Below are 21,595 nucleotides of genomic sequence, written 5' to 3'. Positions count from 1 at the left end.
CAGCCCTCTAGCGGCTATGGTGGCTCATTTACCAGAAGTAATGCTTTTTAGTGTTAGCTCTGGAAGTGTACACAGTCGTACCTTGCTTTTCGAACGCCGCAAAACCCGGAAGTGACTGTTCTGGTTTGTAAACTATTTTTGGAAGCTGAACATCTGACGGGGCAGAAGCTTTTTGCAGCCAATCCAATGGGGTAGAAGCTTCCTGCAGCCAATCAGAAGCTGTGCTTTGGTTTCCGAACGTTTTGGAAGTCGAACGGACTTCCGGAATGGATTCCGTTCGACTTTCAAGGTACAACTGTACTTGATTGTGACCAAACTAAGCCTCCTATGTATATTTTGCTCTAGGAGGCTTAGTTTGGACAAAGTCAAGAATACACTTCCAGAGTTAACACTAAATATATTACTTCTGGTAAATGAGCCAGCCGTAGCCGCTAGAGGGCCATAAAAATTTGTGTCCTAGGCTTTTTCAACTCATCTTACCATGTACTATCTGAAACCAAATTGGCTGCCAGATGTGTGTGTGTTTTTCCAATTCTCCTACCCCACTATACTGTACTTTTACTAATGAGGAAGCTATTGTTCCATTAGTAGAAAAAACCCGAACAGCAAATACCTTTCTCAGCTGCGTTAGCAATCCTTCAAACTCCCTCAGGTTGAGTGTTGCTCCACTGAAACCAGTGCTGCTGTTTGCTGTTTTCCCCAGCCAATAGATGGTGACTAAAACCTGAAGAATGAAATGAACATTAATTGTGGGAGTGATCTATCCAAACCACTCTATCAGCTGAATACAGCAACCTTGTCCAGCTCTCCAGCAGCCTTTTAAAATCTCATCAAATCATTTGTCAGCTGCTGTTTTCAAAGGCTCTCTTACAAAAGAACATGGTCACACAGACTTTGAAGCACATGAAATCACATCAGCACTGCTGATATTTCTAATGTATGTGAAGTAGCAATGGCAGAGCTCCCTATGTTGAACCTTGTTCAACAATATCTGGGGAGCCAAATAAAGGAAAACTCAAGAACCGCAACACTTCAAGGGACAAGGCTTCAACGCTTAATGAAACTGCTTTAATATTGGTTTATGTCATTCTATGTTACCAACACAGAGGTACAAATCACAAAGATACTGACTGCCTTATGCCGAGGGTTTATTACAAGTTCTGCAAGTTTCACTAATATACCATTTTAATGGTTGTTGAAGTGGCTTAGCATTTTTTATTCCTCCACCATAAGGAATAATCAGATTGAAACTAATTCCAAAGCAACAGTCTGCTTCTCTTAAAGCTTTTCCGTTTACATGTACAGAGTTTAAAACATCAATAATCTTATTTGCTTCTTAAAATTGTACCTTGCCTTTCCAGACAAGTGCCTAGGTCAAGTAATGGGAAACCATACAAATGCTATTAAAATATCACCATTGTCTTTAGTATTTATAGAATACTTTCCACCAAACTGAAGGTTGGAAGAAAGTACGTATCTCTTCACACAGTGTATACTTAAACTATGGACTTCACTCCCATAAGATGTAGAGACGGCCAGCAATTTGGACAGCTTCGAAAGGGGATTAGACAAATAAAATTTGTAGAGGATAAGGCTATCAATGGTTGCTAGCCACAATGACCAAGTTCCACCTTCCTTGTCAGAGGCAGCACATCTATGAATACCAATAGGTACAGTTGCACTCAGTTACTGCTTGTGGGCTTCCCCACAAGGATGCTGGACTGGATTGAACTTTGGCTTGATCCAAAAGGATCAAGCAATGCGCTCTACATGGGGCTACCTTTGAAGGTGACCCGGAAACCACAACTAATCCAGAATGCGGCAGCTAGACCGGTGACTAGGAGTGGCTGCCGAGACCATATAACACCGGTCTTGAAAGACCTACCTTGGCTCCCAGTACATTTCCGAGCGCAATTCAAAGTGTTGGTGGTGACCTTTAAAGCCCTAAACGGCCTCGGCCCAGTATACCTGAAGGAGCGTCTCCACCCCCATCGTTCTACCCGGACACTGAGGTCCAGCGCCGAGGGCCTTCTGGCGGTTCCCTCACTGCGAGAAGCAAAGCTACAGGGAACCAGGCAGAGGGCCTTCTCGGTAGCGGCGCCTGCCCTGTGGAACGCCCTCCCATCAAATGTCAAAGAGATAAACAACTACCTGACATTTAGAAGACATCTGAAGGCAGCCCTGTTCAGGGAATTTTTTAATGTGTGACATTTTAATGTATTTTTAATCTTTGTTGGCAGCCGCCCAGAGTGGCTTTGGAGACCCAGCCAGATGGGCGGGGTACAAATAATAAATTGTTGTTGTTGTTGTTGTTGTTGTTGTTGTTGTTGTTGTTGTTTCTTATATTCCAATAAAGAGATCTTCACCTAATGTAGAAGCCAGGCAAGCATCACCAGGAAGAGCACTCAATAATTTGGGTACCGCTATCAAAGGGGCCTTTTCCTTGACTCCCCATCTCACATTACTAGGCTTTGTCTCCAACAAAGATCTTAGGGTCTAGGCTGGTGTATATGGAAAAAGTATACTGACCCCAAGGCATTTTAGAGCTTTAGAGGTCCATATGAGCGCTTTCAACTGAATCCAGATTTCTCTACTCATATTTCATTCTCTCTTAACCCCTCCACTAGCTGTATTTGATAGCATAGCTCTCAACACGTTCTCCCGCCAGCTTTAAGCATGGTTCAGGTTAACCAGGATTCTACCTCAGCCAGAATTTGCTAACCAGCTGCAAACCATAGTTAAGATGATCAGTGTTAACCATGGTTGGGAATGACAGAGAAGGTTGAGAGAATTCACACTCAAAAGGGTTGTAGCTAAGGAGGGAGTGCACAATCTTGCCGTCTGGTCCAGATCAGTTGATGAAAATCAGGAAATCTACAGTTGTTGTATGTCAGAACCATTATGTCTGAATTCCACCCCACCCCTTCCCCATTCTTAAACATTTTTCCTCCCATCACCCCTTTCTGAGGTCAATTGCATATATTCTTCATCGTCTTAAGAGGAAAATTAAAACCACATACAGGATATATATATGGAATGAAGGATATATATATGGAACCATATATATATATATATATATATATATATATATATATATATATATATGAAGAAAAACTCCCAATTAGTCCCGGGACAGTAAAGGAAAAGAATTCAGTGAAAATTAACTTAACAAGAATGTTACTTTAGATGAACCATAATTAGGGAGATATATTAATTTATGAGCACTCTCTTTTTTAAAAAAAAAATGCATTCATTAATGTAATCATCTGTTGTATTTATTAAATAAAGTGGTTTTCCTGTTTATTTAGTAACGCCAGGTGCAATGTTTGGGATCAGTCTAGATAAGCATCAGATAACTGACAGGAAACTTCCACTCACAGAAACAAATTCTCTGGAGACTGTGGGCTGGGGTGCACATCTATATATAATGGTGTGAACTGAAAATGTTCCACTATTATACTGCTTAGGAAGCCAAAGTTTTCATAATTCATTTCCTGATAACATATTTTTATTAGGTAGGAGTTAGTTTGGAGTGTTGATGTTTTTCTTGTATTCAGACATACTGAACCATATGTTGACAGTCCAATCTTATATGTGTCTACTCAGAAGTAAGCTCCATGGACTCCAGTGGGACTGGAGCATAGCACTGTAGCCTGAGTTATCACACTTTGCTTTAACTACAGTCAAAATTAAGAGCCAACTGTGTGACATTCATATTTATCACCTGAATTCCCTATAGTGCATTTTTAGAAAACCCAATGGCCTGGTTTGAACATCACAAGCAAACCATGGTTTACTTGAGAACGTAAGAGATCTAGCCAGCAGAACTAACAAACTACAATTCCTGGTTTAGCATTATATCTAAAACGGGGGTCGTGGTTTGTTTCACTCAAACAAGGCCAACTAGTAGGCCAGTAATAAACCTTGGCTTAATACCATGGTTTGTTTGGAGTCAGACAAACCACAATACCTGGGTTTGGATATAAGGCTAAGCCATGGATCATGGTTTGTTGTTCCCAGTGACTAGTGCAAGGGTTGGCAAGCTACGGACCCCGGGCCAGATCAGGCCCACCCGGGTCCTAAATCCAGCCCGTGACATGAATCCGGAACCCGCTGCGAAGCTGAGACTCCCGGCAATGGCAACAGGAGGAAGAGGCTGGTCTGTTCTTAACCTGAAACTGTTCTTAACCTGAAGCACCACTTTAGCTAATGGGGCCTCCCGCTGCTGCCGGAGCATGATTTCTGTTCTTATCCTGAAGCAAAGTTCTTAACCCGAGTACTATTTCTGGCTGAGCAGAGTCTGTGACCTGAAGCGTATGTAACCCAAGGTACCACTGTACTTAACCCAAGGTACCACTGTATTTTGGCCCCTTCCATATGAACCATCAAGCTTGCCGTGAGGTGAGGCTGTGCTGTGGAGTCTACTTCTATAGGAAGTTACAGCTGCAATCCATTATAATTGTTGTTGTTGTTGATTTTCAGTTATATACATTTTCAATGGCTTTACAATCATTTTAACATTTCAAACCTCAACTTTCTTCCTCCTCTTTCTGCGGTTCCTTAAATTTATTTTCCTGCATATTCCAAATTAACTTGACATTCATTCATTCATCTACTTTAACTATATACTCTTATAAAACTGCAGGTTATTACAATATTCCTGCCAATGTTCTTATCTGGTTACATTTTGTTTGCAAATATTCAACACACCGTTTCCATTCTTTTATAAAAAGTTTGTTATCTTGATTTCTTACTTTTCCGGCAACTTTTGCCATTTCTGCATATTCCATAAGTTTTTGTATCCATTCTTGTTTCGTCAGGACCTTTACAGCTGCAATCCTAAGCGCTTTCACTAGGATGTAAGTCCCAATGAGATTTAAAGCAGAATCCTAAATATATTCACCGCCGTTTATGTGGAAGTAAGCCTCAGTGGGTTGATTCAAGTAAGCATGAGGTTGTAGTTTACACAACCCAATCATATGTTTGTTTACTGATTGACTAGTCCCGATTTCAATGGGGATCACTTCCAAGTAAACATACAAAGAGCTGCACTGCATGGCTATAACCATGTAATAGTTAAGACATGTGTTTTAGACCCTCTTTGACTAAGAGGTGTTCCAGAAAATCAGGGCTGTGACACAGACCTAAGAAGGGCAGACCTCCCACATCACGGTTGCTTTTACAGACAGAAAATTGGATCAGGTGCTCCAAACACAGAACTCCATCAATGCCTAGTTTGGCCTATCATGGGAGTAGAATCATTGAAACATAGAATTGTAGAGTCATCTGGCAATGCAGGAATCTTTTGTCAAATGTGGGGCTAAGTCACATTGAATTCAGTGAAATGTCTGTGTAAATAAGCACGCCTAGGATCAGGTCCAATGTCAAAATATTCAGAACAGGGCTTTACTTTATTAAAAAACGAACTAGCAAATAACATTTTTAAAGGTAAAGTATAATGTCATTATCTAATTAAAACAACAAAGCAGCAACACTGGAAACATAATTATGGTGTTTCCTCCCCAAAGGCAACAGCTTGGTGACATCATTTCAAAATATTAGAAAGTATTTCCATTTTTTTATTTTTTAAAAAAAATCTCACCAGGCTTTGAAGGGAGTAAATAATGTCTGCTGCTATTACTAGGCTTGGATTTAGGCTTATATTGAAAATGGAAATGTTTTAATCACAGGTTCTTATTTGGTAGACCTGACTGAGAATCTCTTTTGGTCGGGAAGGTTAGTTAGATGTATGTATTTTATATATGCACATCTATCTTTATGAATGTCTCTCTGAAAAGCTATACACTTGCCAATGAATGGCTTTTAGTAAATCTTGTTCACAGCCACTTCAGAATGCAACTGTTCCAAAAAGGCTCATGCACTGTTGGAGGAAAAACAATTACAATACTGATGACAGGAAGGGCAGGATAAAATGACAGTGGACTTTTTACCTGTGGCTGTGATTATGGGCTCGAAAAGTTATTACAGAAAGTTCTTAGCATTTCCCTGGAGTCTCCAAGGATGTCAGCCAAACGCAACTTGAATTCTCTGTAGTTTACAATTGACAGTATGAAAACCAGAAGTTTTGTCTGGCTTTGGATAGTTTATCTAACTCTGTGACCAACTGAATTTAAAGTTTCCTTCCTCACTGTACAATCCCCAAACTGTTCCTGCTGTCACTGGTTTCAATCAACAAGGCGACTGACTAGAAAAGGCTGCTTTGAAACTACAATCCCTGAAGAACAACAGAGAAATGAAGGGAGGTTTGCTGTTGTGATGGGGGGGGGGTGACAGTCCTGTAAAGTTTCTATAGCACTATTTAGATTTAAATATCAAAGCTTTTTCTTGAAGTGTCAGACACATCTCTATTAACCTAACAAAAATCCAAGTTAGCCTTTGCAACAAAAGCAGAAAGGAAACCAAACACAGTTTTGGTTTTTTTAAAAATATGGTTTAAACAAAAGCTGAAAACCTTGCTGGTGTCTAAGGGAGTTAAGCTATTTCCTATGTGAAGTGGGAGCAAAGATAGCTTTCCAGAGCAGCACCACAGATCACGAATTGCAGCAAGACAAAGTGCATGCCGACACACAAAAGCTCTTTTCAGCTACACAACCACATCTGCGTCTCATGCTCAGTCTGTGGCAACAAAGCCATCCATAGCTGCGAGAGGGGGAAACATGCAACAAGTACTTACATTTTTCAGCTTTCTGCTACAGTCAAGATTCCTGGATGTGCAGGCACAACAAGAAAGGAGAGAGAAATATCAGAAACGAGAAACTCTTTCCAAGAGCTTGTATTATGCAGTCGGTCACATGTTCCCCCTAACAAAAGCCTGCAGGATGTGTCTGCTGGTTAGAAACACATGAAGGGAAGATAGAGAGCAATCATTCATTTGGTTTACTGCATGAAAACATGCTCCCAATCTTACCAGAGTCAACAAAGCTACAAAATAATGCAGGTTAGCAGTCCTTCCTCAATGGAACTAAACCAGTGCAAACACACACAAACACAGGCAAATTGTCTTGCTCAATTTATTAACTTTTGTTTGTGTTTACTTGTTTATAGGGATGACAAATCAGGTGGACAGTGAGAGAGAGGCTGTCCATTTGGGGGTTTGACACCAGCTCCACTGACTCAGATTGGTTTGCTGACATACAAATGGGAACATGTCCCAATAATGGCTGGATGTTCCCATCTTCACCGTCTGCCAATGAAACAGGATCTTTCCTAACGTAGCTCATAAGAAATGTGTTAGTCTTTCAGGCGTCGTAAAATCCAGCTTGCTCGTGCAACGCTAGTGTAGTAGTTGAGATTGTGAGTGAGAAGTCCCTGGTGCAAATCTCGCCTCAGCCAAAAAGTCTGCAGGTGACTTTAGGCAAATCACTATCTCAGCCTCGATCTCCTATTTGCAGTAGGGAGATAACACTTAGCTACTTTCAGGGTTGTTGCACAGATGAGGACAAGAACGTACCCTGTTCGGGTGTCAGAGCTACTCCTATAACATGGATAGGCAAACTAAGGCCCGGGGGCCGAATCCAGCCCAATCGCCTTCTAAATCCGGCCTGCGGATGGTCCGGGTTTCAGCATGTTTTTACATGAGCAGAATGTGCCCTTTTACTTAAAATGCATCCCTGGGTTATTTGTGGGGCCTGCCTGGTGTTTTTATATGAGTAGAATGTGTGCTTTTATTTAAAATGCATCTCTGAGTTATTTGTGGGGCATAGGAATTCGTTCATTCCCCCTCTCAAAAAAAATATAGTCCGGCCCCCCACAAGGTCTGAGGGACAGTGGACTGGCCTGACCCCTGCTCTAACTCAACTTTTACTGCTGAGACCAATGTCCACTATACAGCTCTTACAGAATGTATAAAACATCTTCATTTTTCCAAAATATAGTCCGGCCCCCACAAGGTCTGAAGGACAGTGGGCTGGCCCTCTGCTGAAAAAGTTTGCTGATCCCTGTCCTATAGCAAAGAGTACATTGGAGCAGAGGGCATCTGCCAAGCCCTGCACTTACCTGACCTCCTGGCAAGCTTACCAGCTGAAGGAGTAGGAAGGGCCAGGTGGCAGGCATGGTGCAAGCACACCACCAGGAAATCCGAACTGGCTCTACTTGTGTGCTTGCCCTGACCTGCCCACCCTGACACCTCACCCCTCCTGGTAAGCAGTGGGGACTCCCCTAGCAGGAAGCTGGGTTAAGTGCCGCTGTTGGACTGGTCAGAGTACAAAATTGTACAGTGATCCTTCACGTGCAGAGGAATATCCCATCTCCAAATCTTTGCCCATGGAAGGCTGTAAAAATGTAGTCATGGCTGGGGATTAGCTACTTTCCCCACTCTAGTGTTGGTTCACACAAATATAACTAGAGTGGTACATGCTCTAGTTATCTCCCGCTTGGACTACTGCAATACGCTCTACGTGGGGCTACCTTTGAAAATGACCCGGAAACTACAACTAATCCAGAATGTGGCAGCTAGACTGGTGACTAGGAGCGGCCGCCAAGACCATATAATACAGGTCATGAAAGACCTACATTGGCTCCCACAACATTTCAAAGCACAATTCAAAGTCTTGGTGCTGACCTTTAAAGCCTTAAACGGCCTCGGACCAGTATACCTGAAGGAGTGTCTCCACCTCCATCGTTCTGCCCGGACACTGAGGTCCAGCGCCGAGGGCCTTCTGGCGGTTCCCTCACTGTGAGAAGTGAGGTTACAGGGAACCAGGCAAAGGGCCTTCTTGGTAGTGGCACCCACCCTGTGGAACACCCTCCCGTCAGATGTCAAAGAGATAAAAAACTACCTGACATTTAGAAGACATGTGACATTTTGAGGTATTTTGTTGGAAGCGGCCCAGAGTGGCTGGGAAAACCCAGCCAGATGGGTGGGGAACAAATAAAAAAATATTATTATTATCTTGCACGGTCATGTTTTGAGGTTATTCTGCCTCCTTTCAGTGGCACTGCTCCCCCCCTCCCCCCCAAAAAAAATCACAACCATCTGTGCCCCATTCTATGTACATTGCTTGGAATGGCTGCTTACCCAATCATGGGGTGAGCAGCTGCTTCCTTCAGTTCCCTAGGAGGGTCACCTGTGTAGACCTGTGTCTTGTGGAGGAACCATTAATCCTGGGCCTGACCCTGTTATGAGCAGCCCTCCACCAGGAGTGCCTCAGCCAAGTCCAACCTACATCTGAAATCAATAAAGTTGTGGCCATGTTTTTAAATCCCAGAACATTGTCCTGTCCAGTTATCTCACCTTCACAGGCTAGGCCCTGCTCCCTGTGGAGGGGTCACTGCGACTGGGTCCGCAATGAACACTCGCCTGCACAGACATAAATGGGATTTGGCATGCCATGGCAGTATTACATGTCAAGTACAGAAGTGCACAGGCTTGGGCCATAAGTCAGGAATGTGAGCGTTAGACAGAAGACTACTGTCCTTTGACAGTTCATCTTCCGGGAAACAGCTGGGTTAAGATTTTGTGGGAAGTCACAGCTAGTCAAGAGGAACCTGGGATGACGTCCGATGTCAGTGCACCTTCCTCTAGCAGCCAATTTGATTCGATTTGGCTTCTACTTGACTCTTGAGCTAAGTCTAGATAAACAACACAGCCTGTCACCCTCCAGATAACAGCATTTACACTGCTGAGTGAAATCCAGAGGTTGTGCTGACGGGTGGGGACACATTTTTAAATGCTATATGAGCAAATAAAGGGCAGTCGCTGGGGTAACAGAGAAACAAATAAAATACCATGGTTCTTAGCCATTTTACGTTCCTGAATCAAAACTTGTTTGGAATGCAGAGACCTGAAAGGAAAGCTGGGGAGAAGGGTCCCTTCTGCTGGCCTAAGATACATGGAAGGTTCGAAGCTGCTAGTGCTGAAATGGGGGAGCTGTAATCAGGAGTCCCAAGAAAACTGCTTTTGGTTTCTGGGAGGGACATCCAGGGACCTCATGAAGGATCTTTTAGCAAGGGTTGGCTTCATGGGTGACCATACTATGTTCAAAGGAAGCTAATGTTGCTTGCTTCCAATTCCTTCTACAGTGGTACCTCGGTTCTCAAACAAAATCCATTCTGGAAGCCCATTCAGCTTCCGAAACATTCAAAAACCGAGGCGCGGCTTCCCATTGGTTACAAGAGCTTCTTGTACTCAGTGGAAGCTGTGTCACATGTTGTGGTTCCAAAAAACATTCGAAAATGGAAGCATTTACTTCTGGGTTTTCGGCGTTTGAGAACTGAAACGTACAACGAAGGCATTTAAGAACTGAGGTTCCATTGTATTCTTAAGGAGGGCTCATAGTTCTAGGTAACACAATCATCATGTTGCCAAAACTGCAGAGCCCACTATAGGCAAGATCAAGTGTTGGGAAAATCATGCTATTTGAAGTAAGAGCAGATGAGGTCTGCTATGGAAAAGATGAATTCTTCAGCCAAGTCTTCAAGATCTAAAGCCAGAAAGTGGATCAATGTAGGAACGCAATCATGAGGTTTCTGCGTTCAGTTCCAGATACTGCTTAGGGCTGGCATTGGTTTTACCAATGATTCAGCCCTGCCCCATGTGTTTTTCAAGTTCTCACAAAGAATTCTTACTCACCCTTTCAGAACTAGGGCCTTAGTTGTCTGAGTGGACCCAGTGATCGGTGGACTCCACAACTAAGCCTTGCTGGATAAACTAGATTGTTCCAGGGAATGATCCAAATGTGATCGATGCAGCCCTGGGCCTGAACAGAACTTGAATGTGAGACCATATTGGAACTGTGTTTGCTGGAGCAAACTGGGAGGACGGCAGGGATAAACATCACCAATAAAAACATAGCTATTTATCCCCACTACTTTGGAATGGCAGTGTTTGTTGCTGTGTGTATATGAGTGGGTGGGTGGCAAGGGACAGCTATTTTGCTGAATTCCTTCTCTCTCATGCACACTCAGACGCACTGTCTACCATTTTCATCAAAAGCTAAACAGGCTGATGGTTTGTTTAATCATAGGGCCATCAAGCTTTTGAGGATCCTTTAATGAGCACTATAAACCATCTTGAAAGCCCCTTTAATCTGCAACAACAAGGTACTTAATTTCTCTGCCTACTTAGAAGCATTGGTAGCATAAATATGAACAAGTGCCATAAATTTAAGCTGCTTTCCCCCAAAAACAAATGCTTTAATCTCAATACCACCCTAGCATACATTTTCAAAGCATCAGGTTATATTTTAATCAAGACTGGAATTTAGACCTTTCAGTGCCCCAGGCAAAATGTTAAAACTACAGTAAATATTTTGCACAGGATTCTGGTTCCATTGAGCTGGGCAGCCCTTTTCGCTCATCTCACTGGGACTTTCCAAGCCCCATGTGGGAAGGAGGTCCTCCTTCCCATGCCCCATAACATCTCTGACATGCCCGACTGCTTGGGACCACCATCCTTTATGCACCTCTCTGGGAACCCATGAACCAGCATTTTGATTATGGGGTTCTGTCACCCACCCAAGCACCAATCCTACTCCTGCTTGGCCTGCTCATCATATTCAGCAGCTTCCAAGTCCCCTTTCTTGTTACATGCATCTTCCAATGATGTTTAGACCTCGTTCCTTCCTGGATCAGTTCCTGTGCTCCTGGGCACAAAAGAATTCCCCCTTGCCTTTGCTACTACAAGAAGAAGTAATTCAGAGAGAATTATTGGGTGCACTCTTCCCACCTTAGATCAAATCTATGCTGCCAGGTGCCATAAGAAAGCGGCAGAGATAGCACATGATAGTACGCACCCCGGAAATGATCTCTTTCAGCTTCTGCCTTCTGGAAGAAGGTATAGGGTTATAAAGGCCAGGACTAGCCGCCTAAAAAACAGTTTCTACGCTAATGCAATTCTGGTTCTAAACGCAGCATAAGGGGTCTCTGTAGTATAGTGTATTTTAAAATGGGGTTTTGGAGTTTTTAGGGGTTTTTGAATGTTTTATGTAGTTTTTATGTAGTTTTATGTAGTTTTGTGGTAGTTTTAGGTAGTTTTATGTAGTTTTTCAATTTCATTGTTCCGCAAGGGACAATGACAATAAAGATATCGTATCGTATTGGCAGCAGTCTAGGCAGGGGCGGAGGAAGTGGGGTGCGGTGGGGGCAGACCGCCCCGGGTGTCTTTGCTGAGGGGGGAGACATTTGGCACGCCACCCACCCGCGACTCCCAAGCCTACCCCGAGCCGTCGGGGAAGGGTGGAGCTGCGCCACTTTGCCAGCGACGTTACCCCCTTTCCCCTTCATTTTGACAGCTCTGGAAGGCTTGGGAGTTGCGGGCGGAGGCACATCGAATGTCCGCCAACGGCGGCTCGCTTCGCCCCCGGCTGCAGGGCGCGCACACTGCTTTGTGTGCTCAAGTGGCTACCCCACGCCCCTCAAGAGCACACTCCGCCCCCCTCGGGAGTGCGCCCCGTCCTGGGCAGCGTGGGCATATGCTCTGCCGCTGAGTCCAGGGTAGAGTGTAGCGCACAGATCTTTTTTAAAAAGCCAACAAAACTGGTGCTCCCTTTAGTGATCCTCTAACTCATGGGTATGGGGATTTGGGTGGCACTGTGGTCTAAACCACAGAGCCTAGAGCTTGCCGATCGGAAGGTCGACGGTTCGAATCCCCGCAACAGGGTGAGCTCCTGTTGCTCTTTCCCAGCTCCTGCCAACCTAGCAGTTCAAAAGCACATCAAAGTGCAAATAGATAAATAGGTACCGCTCCGGTGGGAAGCTAAACGGTGTTTCCATGCACTGCTCTGGTTCGCCAGAAATGGCTTGGTCATGCTGGCCACATGACCTGGAAGCTGTACACCGGCTCCCTCAGCCAATAAAGCAAGATGAGCGCCCTAACCCCAGAGTCGTCCACGACTGGACCTAATGGTCAGGGGTCCCTTTACCTTTTAACTCATGGGTAGGCAGACTACGGCCCCAGGGCCGGAGCCAGCCCAATCACCTTCTAAATGCAGCCTGCGGATGGTCCGGGAATCAGCGTGTTTTTACATGAGTAGAATGTGTGCTTTTATTTAAAATGCATTTCTGGGTTATTTGTGGGGCATAGGAATTCGTTCATTTCCCCCCCCAAAAAATATAGTCCAGCTCCCCACAAGGTCTGAGGGACAGTGGACTGGCCTGACCTCTGCTGTAACTCAACTTTTACCAATGTCCGCTGTACAGCTCTTACAGAAGGTATAAAACGAAACAAAAAATTAATTAAATAACATAAATAGGGTGTGAAACGTGGAATGCACAATTCAAAAGTCAGTTGCCACCATTTGTATTTTCGTTCATGCAACGCCATTTTTTTCACATTCTTTTTGCTTTGGGTCTTGGGATCTGCTATTAAACTCAGACTGAAACAGAAGGCCCACTTTTAATCTTATGCCAGTAGCAGCTCACATGCTGGGATGAAGCCATGGTGCTGCCCTCTAGCCACTGGCATTGCTGCAGTTTACCTGGACAAGGCTGGGATGGGGAAGACTGGCAGGTTTATGCAGGTGCACAGATGCAGAGATGAATTGGCTCTTCTGGTGCACAACCCCAGAGCATGATTTTCATTCGGATTCCGCACTCCTCCAAATTTCCACTACCGTTCTTTGCTCAAAACAATAATAATAATAATAATCCAAAAATTTGTGGGTTTTTAAAATGATAAAATGTTTCAAAGTGCACATATTGAAATAAGATGTGCATTTAAATATCATTTTGTAATAAAATACAAATTTTTGAATTGTTAAATGGCTCTTTAAAAAAAAGAATTTCGGGTTGATGAGAAAATGGGGACAGAGCAGACTTCCGAATGAATGTGAAACTGCCACAGTCCAGCTAAAAAAATGATCACTCCGTTCCTTGTTAGGAGCTACCACTGGCACAAGAATTCGGCAGATAGAGTAGGCTAGAGAAAGCCATGAATCTTGAAATTCTACACCCTTTCCACATAGCAAAAAATATATTATAGATATAATGCAGGCATGTAATTCCAGAGATGTAGGTGTTGTGTGACTTACCTGACTGTTGCTTTGCTTGAGTTGTCCTGCAGGTCTACTGGGTCAAAAAGCTGAGATTCTTTAAGCCCCAATTCCTTACAGCCTCTTAAGAACAAGGCAATATTGTCCTGAAATGAAGCAAGCAAAATTGATGTCGTCTTGTAATCACAGAAGATTATTTCCTTCCCCTTCCTAACCTAGATCACCTGGATGATTCCTAGTTTACTTAGTCTTCCAAATCTGGACCCAACATGTAGCTTTGTTATGTAATAAAGTAAAGTTTTGAAATATAAACTCAAATGCATCATATCTATCCATAGCTGTAGGGGTTGCGCTGGTCCTTATTCTTTGTAGAAAAAAACTGTGACATTTTTGTGACTAGCTTATATAAAAACCACAAGAACCACAAGACATATACCCAGAGATCTATGAAGTTTGCAAGTGAGGAACAGGAGGTCACAAATTTTACCTATGAACAAGCAAAGGACCCACTCGTCCTTTTACAGAGAGGATTGGGCAGATTTCAGGCCTGCAGGATCTACTTTGTTTTTTACTCGAACCCTGAGATGCATCAACTGTACAAAAACATAACAGGCCTACGAAGGTGACATCCTTTGTGGGGTGATCTGAAATATCTAGCTCAGTGAGATATTGGAAGAGATGGTACAATAAGAGTGCTTGAGTTACAGGTAGGCCAGAGTGGGGGCTAGTCCCCTTAACTATTGATTTTTGAAGGTATGAGGGACTAAGGTTGGCTAACAGAAGAGTGGATTTCATTATGTTTTCAAGTACAGTGGTACCTCGGGTTACATATGCTTCAGGTTACAGATTCCGCTAACCCAGAAATATTGCTTCAGGTTAAGAACTTTGCTTCAGGATAAGAACAGAAATCATGCTCCGGCGGTGCAGCAGCAGCAGGAGGCCTCATTAGCTAAAGTGGTGTTTCAGGTTAAGAACAGCTTCAGGTTAAGTACGGACCTCCGGAACGAATTAAGTACTTAACATGAGGTACCACTGTACAAGTGCGATACTCACTCAACATAGTGGCGATAATGAGTGTCACCATGACACTTTGACTAAATAAATGGCATATTTTTTGCTTTTGCTGCTTGTAAAATTATAGCACAGGTAGATACTTTATAGGTTTGGTTGATTATTCATGTTTGTATTGTGGCAAAATGTAACTTATTTGCAAACTTGCATTCTGAAGCCACTTCTGTTTTATCTCTGCCCGATGGCCTAGTGCAAAATACAAATCAGATTTGACAACAGAATAAGTCAGACTCATATTGTGATATTTATTTTCAGCTGACCCTCCATCTATTTAATGTAAAACAAAAACAAAACAAAACAAAATAACTCCAGAGGGAAGACAATTGTTAACTCTTCTTTAAGTCTCAACTACCCCTGGGATTTCTTTTGCATAACCAGGGACTTACTGAGGAAAACTGTCCCTCCTTTGGAGCTTGTCTGTTCCTTTTCAACCTCATTGTTTGTTTTGTACTTCTACAGTTTCGCAAGAGTTGCACTCTTTATTATTTCAGTGTGCAGTGATCAGTTCACTAATCGCAATGGCATTTGGCATGCCAGCATCAGCACACTCACAGCTTGCAGTCACTGCCAGCCTCGCTGCAAAAATCCTAGACTGAACTTTTACAGACTTCCATGTTCTCTGAATTCAGCCCCTAGCCCAGAAGCCGGAAAGTGAAGGCAAGGGCTAAAAGAAACAAGTCTTTCTTCCACAGAAGGAAGTGTATACTGATGAACTTTTGTCTATTTTCCACCTTTCCTCCTATACCTCCAAACCCTGCAGCATTCTGCAAGGGGGATGACAGCTACACTAATGTCAATTGGAGAGGGGGAAATGTTTATTACATTTTGTTCCGCCCATCTCCAGGTGCAACTTACACATGAGCCATCCTGTTTTAGTTTCACAGTCACTTTGTGAGATAAGTGACAGCCAAAGACACCCACAACAAGATTCATTTATAGCTGAGCAGGGGTTCAAAAAAGCCTAAGCTTCCTGTTCAAATCCAACGTGTTGCCCCTAAACCACAGTCAATCTGAAGGGTTGCAGAAAGAGTCTCCCTTTGAGGTATAATTTCTCCAGTGGCGTAGCGTGGGTTATCAGCACCCGGGGCAAGGCAAGTAATTTGCGCCCTCTAACCCATGGATTTGCGCCCCCTAACCCATGGATTTCCCTAACCCCCAGATGTTGCACACGGTGCGGCCGGCCCCCCCTGCACCCCCCATGCTACGCCACTGAATTTCTCCACTTTCCCCAGGCTTCCTTCTTGCTATCTACAAAAAAATTCTGAAGACCTTTATGGATGAAATTAGCTTTCTGTGTGTATTTGTGCAGGGAGGGGAATGCTTCCTTGGTGGTATTTTGAGTAGAATGGTCAGGTTTAGATATTTTGCTGATCAGAACCAATCTAAAAAGGGAATATAAGTTAGGTACAAGTGTGTTTACCTCATTATTTGTTATTTATTTTATCATGATTTGTTGAAATTGTATCTCTCAAAAGAGCATCAGGCCAGCTAGGCTAGGTACACAGTGCTTTTTCTTTTTACATGGTGGAGCACTGAAACATGTGGTAACATGTGGAAACACTCAACGAATAGGTGGGTCCCATCATACACTCCACATATATATATATATATATATATATATATATATATATATATATATGATTTTCAGTTATATACATTTCAATAGTTTTACAATTATTTTAACATTCCAAAACTCCCCTTCCCTCTTTCTGTGGTTCCTTAAATTTATTTTTTAATCTTTCCTGCATATTCCTAATTAACTTTATTAACTTATTAACAAATGAATGAATTGTTTATTCATCTCCTTGAAAGATATACTCTTATAAAACTGCAGGTTATTACAATATTCCTGCCAATGTTCTTAGCTGTTTACAGTTTGTAAATATTCAACAACCCATTTCCATTCTTTTATAAAAAGTTTGAAATCTTGATTTCTTATTCCCCCCCCCCCCGGTAAGTTTTGCCATTTCTGCATATTCTTTTGTCGAGACTTCTTCTTCTTTCCATTTTTGGTCAAATACCCACCATACACACCTGAGCAGTTGTGTTCTCAAATGGGGAACAAAAGGATAGAGATGGTTCCCATTCTTGCCCTCCACCTATGAGGAGATCAGAGATCTTGCAGACATTACCACTGTGGTGCGAGAGATTAACTACCCTTCACACAGATACTGTACAGGAATGTAGTGTTGCAGAGGCTGTACACCAGCCCCAGTCTCTGCCGAGTGGTAGTGTGATTCCAGGGAGTTTCAGACACTCACTCAGGGTTGTGTTTCCTTTGGGAAAGCAAGGAACAGCAGAATCTAGTGTCTTTAAGAAATATGGTTTATTCTACACATCTTTACAGCTGGAAGCCTTTGATGCAGGGGGTGCAGAACATTATGGCCTAAGATAATCCCTCGTCGCTCCTCTCATAGCTTCAGCAACACTGGCTCCAGAGCAGCAGCCAGTCATGATGACCCCTGGTCTCTCGGTGCAGCCTCCTCCAGCCATCGCCACATGGAGTTCTCCTACTTCCTCCTACATTCTTCCCAGAATGCCTTGCCAAACGCAAACCCTCCCCTTCTGTAAGCTTGCCCCCCTTCTCCAGACCTCTGTTTTTTAAATGGGTACCATCACGCCCCTGTTACCCTGGCAACCTCCGTTTCATAGAGCATAACTGTTAAGTTGTAGGTGAACATATCAGACGACACAACGATTCTCCAAACAGCTCTTGTTTATTCACAGGCCAGAACTGAACTGAACTGAAGGGTTCAGCCAGCCTGCTTATATAGAGCTCCAGTACAACGTAACTGTAACAACTTTCTGTAACTATCCAATCACCGAACGTCACTTTCAATCCCTTATTTGCATATGTTGACCTGAACTATCTACAGTATCCCCCTGCTGGCCCAGGGTGAGAACTTCAGTACATAACAATAACGGACAAAGCAACCACACGAAACTACCACCCACAACAGGAAGCTCTCCTCGCCATAGCTGTCAACGTTTCCCTTTTTTAAAGGGAAATTCCCTTATTCCGAATAGGATTCCTCACAAGAAAAGGGAAAAGTGGACAAGTGTTGAAAAGTAGACATTTCAAGATGACAACAAACACCACATAAAATGCTTGAACATGAACTGCATCGCCAGCCGGCAAGTTTTAAAAAGCTTATTTTAAAACACGGGGCTGTTATTAACGCAGCTATATTTCTTCCTTCTCGCCTTGTGCTTCCCCCCTCCCCATCAAATTAAGCAACGTTATCTTTCATTTGACAGCATATCCATTATACCCACTGAAGATGATCTCCTCAAGAGCAACCAGAGAGGCCTGCCAGTAGCCACCACACTCCTACCAAATCGTTATTCCCTAATGGCAAGCAGTGAAGTAGCTACAGCTGCCCAGAAAAAGAAAAAGGGTTCATTCCTGCTCAAGTTCACGACCTCCGAAAGGGAAGAGCAACAGATTCCTTTCCTCTTTTAAAATTAAACATCTACTTCTTACAAGCCAAAGAATGCGATCCATAATCTCTTAATAGTTTAGGCACCCTCCACCCCTGCCAACGCCAACAAAACAAAATTGTGTTGCTGTGGGATAGCCACACTTTAAACATTTCCCACTCAGGGTTTTGCAACTTTTGTGTGTGTCAGCGTTATATAAAACAAAGCCTACGGGAAAATTCGTCAAACAAACAACTTCTTGTTCAATAACAATTTTCTTACTACTTTTGAAATAACAGCAAAACCGACAAACTAAAGATACTTTCATAATTCTTGTAGCAATATGAAGGTAATTAACAACTACGAAGGTAATTAACAATTACAGTAGTAGTAGTAATAATAATAATAATAATTATTATTATTATTATTTATACCACGCCCTCCTCGGCCAGAGCCGGGCTCAGGGTGGCTAACACCAGTAAAATTTAAAATTACAGTAAAAACAAAATAGGAAAAAAACCCCACCAATTTAAAATACAGGTTAAAATGCCATTTAAAATGCAGCCTCATTTTAAAAGTAGCCCATAGATCAAAACCATAAGGGGAGGGAAACATAAGGGTCAGACTGCGTACAAACCAAAGGCCAGGCAGAACAGCTCTGTCTTGCAGGCCCTGCAGAAAGATGTCAAGTCCCACAGGGCCCTAGTCTCTTGTGACAGAGCGTTCCACCAAGTCGGGGCCAGTACTGAAAAGGTCCTGGCCCTAGTTGAGACCAATCCTAGGTGGTTAACCTAGGACCTCCAAAATGTTGTCATTTGTGGACCTTAAGGTCCTCCGTGGGGTATACCAGGAGAGGCGGTCCCGTAGGTACATGGGTCCTAGGCCGCAAAGTGCCCCCAAAAAAATCACTGTAGTTTTGCAACTAGGGTTAAAACCAGTACAGTTCTTCAAATTCCATGGCATCTAGCTGTATTCAGACATAGGCAGACCCTGCTCCTTGATCTCAGGAACCAGCCTGCAAAATTGGGTTGTGATGACTTTAGTAGTGCCCACACGCATGGCAAACAAACAACTTTCTAAAATGTACAGCGAATTCTAGAGAGCAAGAATTATAATTTTCCTATGTTCCTTATGTGATTTATGAATTATTAAGTTTTTAAAAATATTTTTTGTACCAAAGATTTGCTTACACAAGACTTTTCCTGCGGAACAAAGAGGACAACTTCCAGCTTTCACCCCTTATTTTTGTTTTTGTCTTTTCAAGGGAAACTTTCCAAGGTATTGTGATCTTCTCCTGAGAAGCCTCAACTAAAAGAGTTCCTTCAAAATCATGTCAAAATCTACTCTTTAAGCCAGTTCATATGTCTAAAACAAGCATTAAAACACTGGGGGGGGGGGACACTGTTTGAGAGATTATGTAATGGCATTCATGAAAAATTAAGTGCTTAATTTGTGATCAGATAAAAACTATGGACAAAAAAGAGAGAGAGAAAGGAAGAGCATTTGAGGCCAACCGGAACAAATTACCAATTCAATCTGATGCTAACTTGCTGGCAGGATGGATGGACCAGAAAGCACACACACAACTGTGACCAACAAGGTGGGGTGAGCTACACCCCACAGTCGTATTTAGATTTGAATCCCACTATCAAAACATGACAACGAATAAATAATTTTCACAGGTGTGCCAAGAGTCAAGGCTCCAGCTAAAGGGATGCCTTCGGATCTCATTGCATAGAAAGTAAGGGGGGTTAAAGCAGGTGGAATTTCTCCTTCTATAGCCCCCAACAGCAAGTGCTAGCATACTACTGTCCTTGTGGGGCAGCAGAAGGAGTGGGCAAGAAGGGTCAAATGTTCCCTGCTAAGAGCTGATCCACAAACATTTGGAATAAGTAAAGCTGCTAGGACTGTACCACTTCAGATTTCAGGCGGTGGGGGAGGAGGAGAAGAAGAAGAGGACTGCACTTCCCAATCTAAAAATAAAATAATTATTAAAAAAAAATGCCTGCCTTTAGGTTCTGCTCCAGCATCTCTTGACTATCTAGTTTTCTATATGCAAGAAGTACTGGAGAGCATCTTAATCTCGAGGCTATGGGTTTGAACCTCATGTTGCACAAAAGATTCCTGCATTGTGGGGCTGGGCTAGAGGACTCTGTGCCCCCCTTCCAACTCTACAGTTCTATGATTCTATGACACGTCATATGCATCATAAGATAGGGTTGCAATTATTATTTATTTATTTATTTATACCCCGCCCATCTGGCTGGTTTTCCCCAGACACTCTGGGAGGCTTCCAACAGAATATTAAAATACAATAACCTATTAAACATTAAAAGCTTCCCTAAGCAGGGCTGCCTTCAGATGTCTTCTAAAAGTCTGGTAGTTGTTTTTCTCTTTGAAATCTGATGGGAGATGATGATAATAATAATAATAATAATAATAATAATAATAATAATAATAATAATATATTTATACCCCACCCATCTGGCCACTCTGGGAGGCTTCCAATCAAGTGTTAAAAACAATACAGCATTAAATATTAAAAACTTCCCTAAACAGGGCTGCCTTAAAAGATGTCTTTTAAAGATAGGATAGCTGATTATTTCCTTCAGATTTGAAGGGAGGGCATTCCACAGGGCGGGTGCCACTACTGAGAGGGCTCCCTGTCTGGTTCCCCGTAACCTCAATTCTCGCAATGAGGGAACCGCCAGAAGGCCTTAGGCGCTGGATCTCAGTGTCTGGGCTGAACGATGGGGGTGGAGACACTCCTTCAGGTATACAGGACCAAGGCCGTTTAGGGCTTTAAAGGTCAGCACCAACACTTTGAATTGTGCTCTGAAACATCCTGGGAGCCAGTGCAGATCTCTCAGGACCGGTGTTATGTGGTCCCGGCGGCCACTCCCAGTCACCAGTCTAGCTGCTGTATTCTGGATTAATTGCAGATTCCGGGTCACCTTCAAAGGTGGGGATGGAGACGCTACTTCAGGTATACTGGACCGAGGCCGTTTAGGGCTTAAAAGGTCAACACCAACACTTTGAATTGTGTTCGGAAACGTATTGGGAGCCAGTGCAGGTCTTTCAAGACGGGAGTTATATGGTCTCGGTGGCGGCTCCCAGTCACCAATCTAGCCATATTCCAAAAAGTGAAAATCCAG

At 43.1% G+C, this 21,595-nt stretch overlaps 1 protein-coding gene across 10 annotated transcripts in view; it reads right to left on the bottom strand.

Moving 5' to 3' along the window:
• Window positions 1-21,595, bottom strand: part of LIMCH1 (LIM and calponin homology domains 1) — a 209,986-nt gene that overhangs the window by 79,315 nt on the left and 109,076 nt on the right. For all 10 annotated transcript variants that reach the window (XM_081924311.1, XM_081924305.1, XM_081924309.1 and 7 more), the window contains exons 4-6: window positions 13,989-14,095; window positions 6,695-6,725; window positions 614-724 (exon numbers count right to left, since the gene is read on the bottom strand). In XM_081924311.1, coding sequence (XP_081780437.1) covers window positions 614-724; window positions 6,695-6,725; window positions 13,989-14,095 — 249 coding nt within the window. The remainder of the gene's footprint in view (window positions 1-613; window positions 725-6,694; window positions 6,726-13,988; window positions 14,096-21,595) is intronic.

This window comes from Podarcis melisellensis (assembly GCF_964234715.1).
Source record: "Podarcis melisellensis genome assembly, chromosome: 9".
In the NCBI taxonomy this organism is placed as follows: domain Eukaryota; kingdom Metazoa; phylum Chordata; class Lepidosauria; order Squamata; family Lacertidae; genus Podarcis; species Podarcis melisellensis.
Note: the sequence above shows the minus strand (reverse complement) of the source record. Positions and strands in the feature narration are given on the sequence as shown.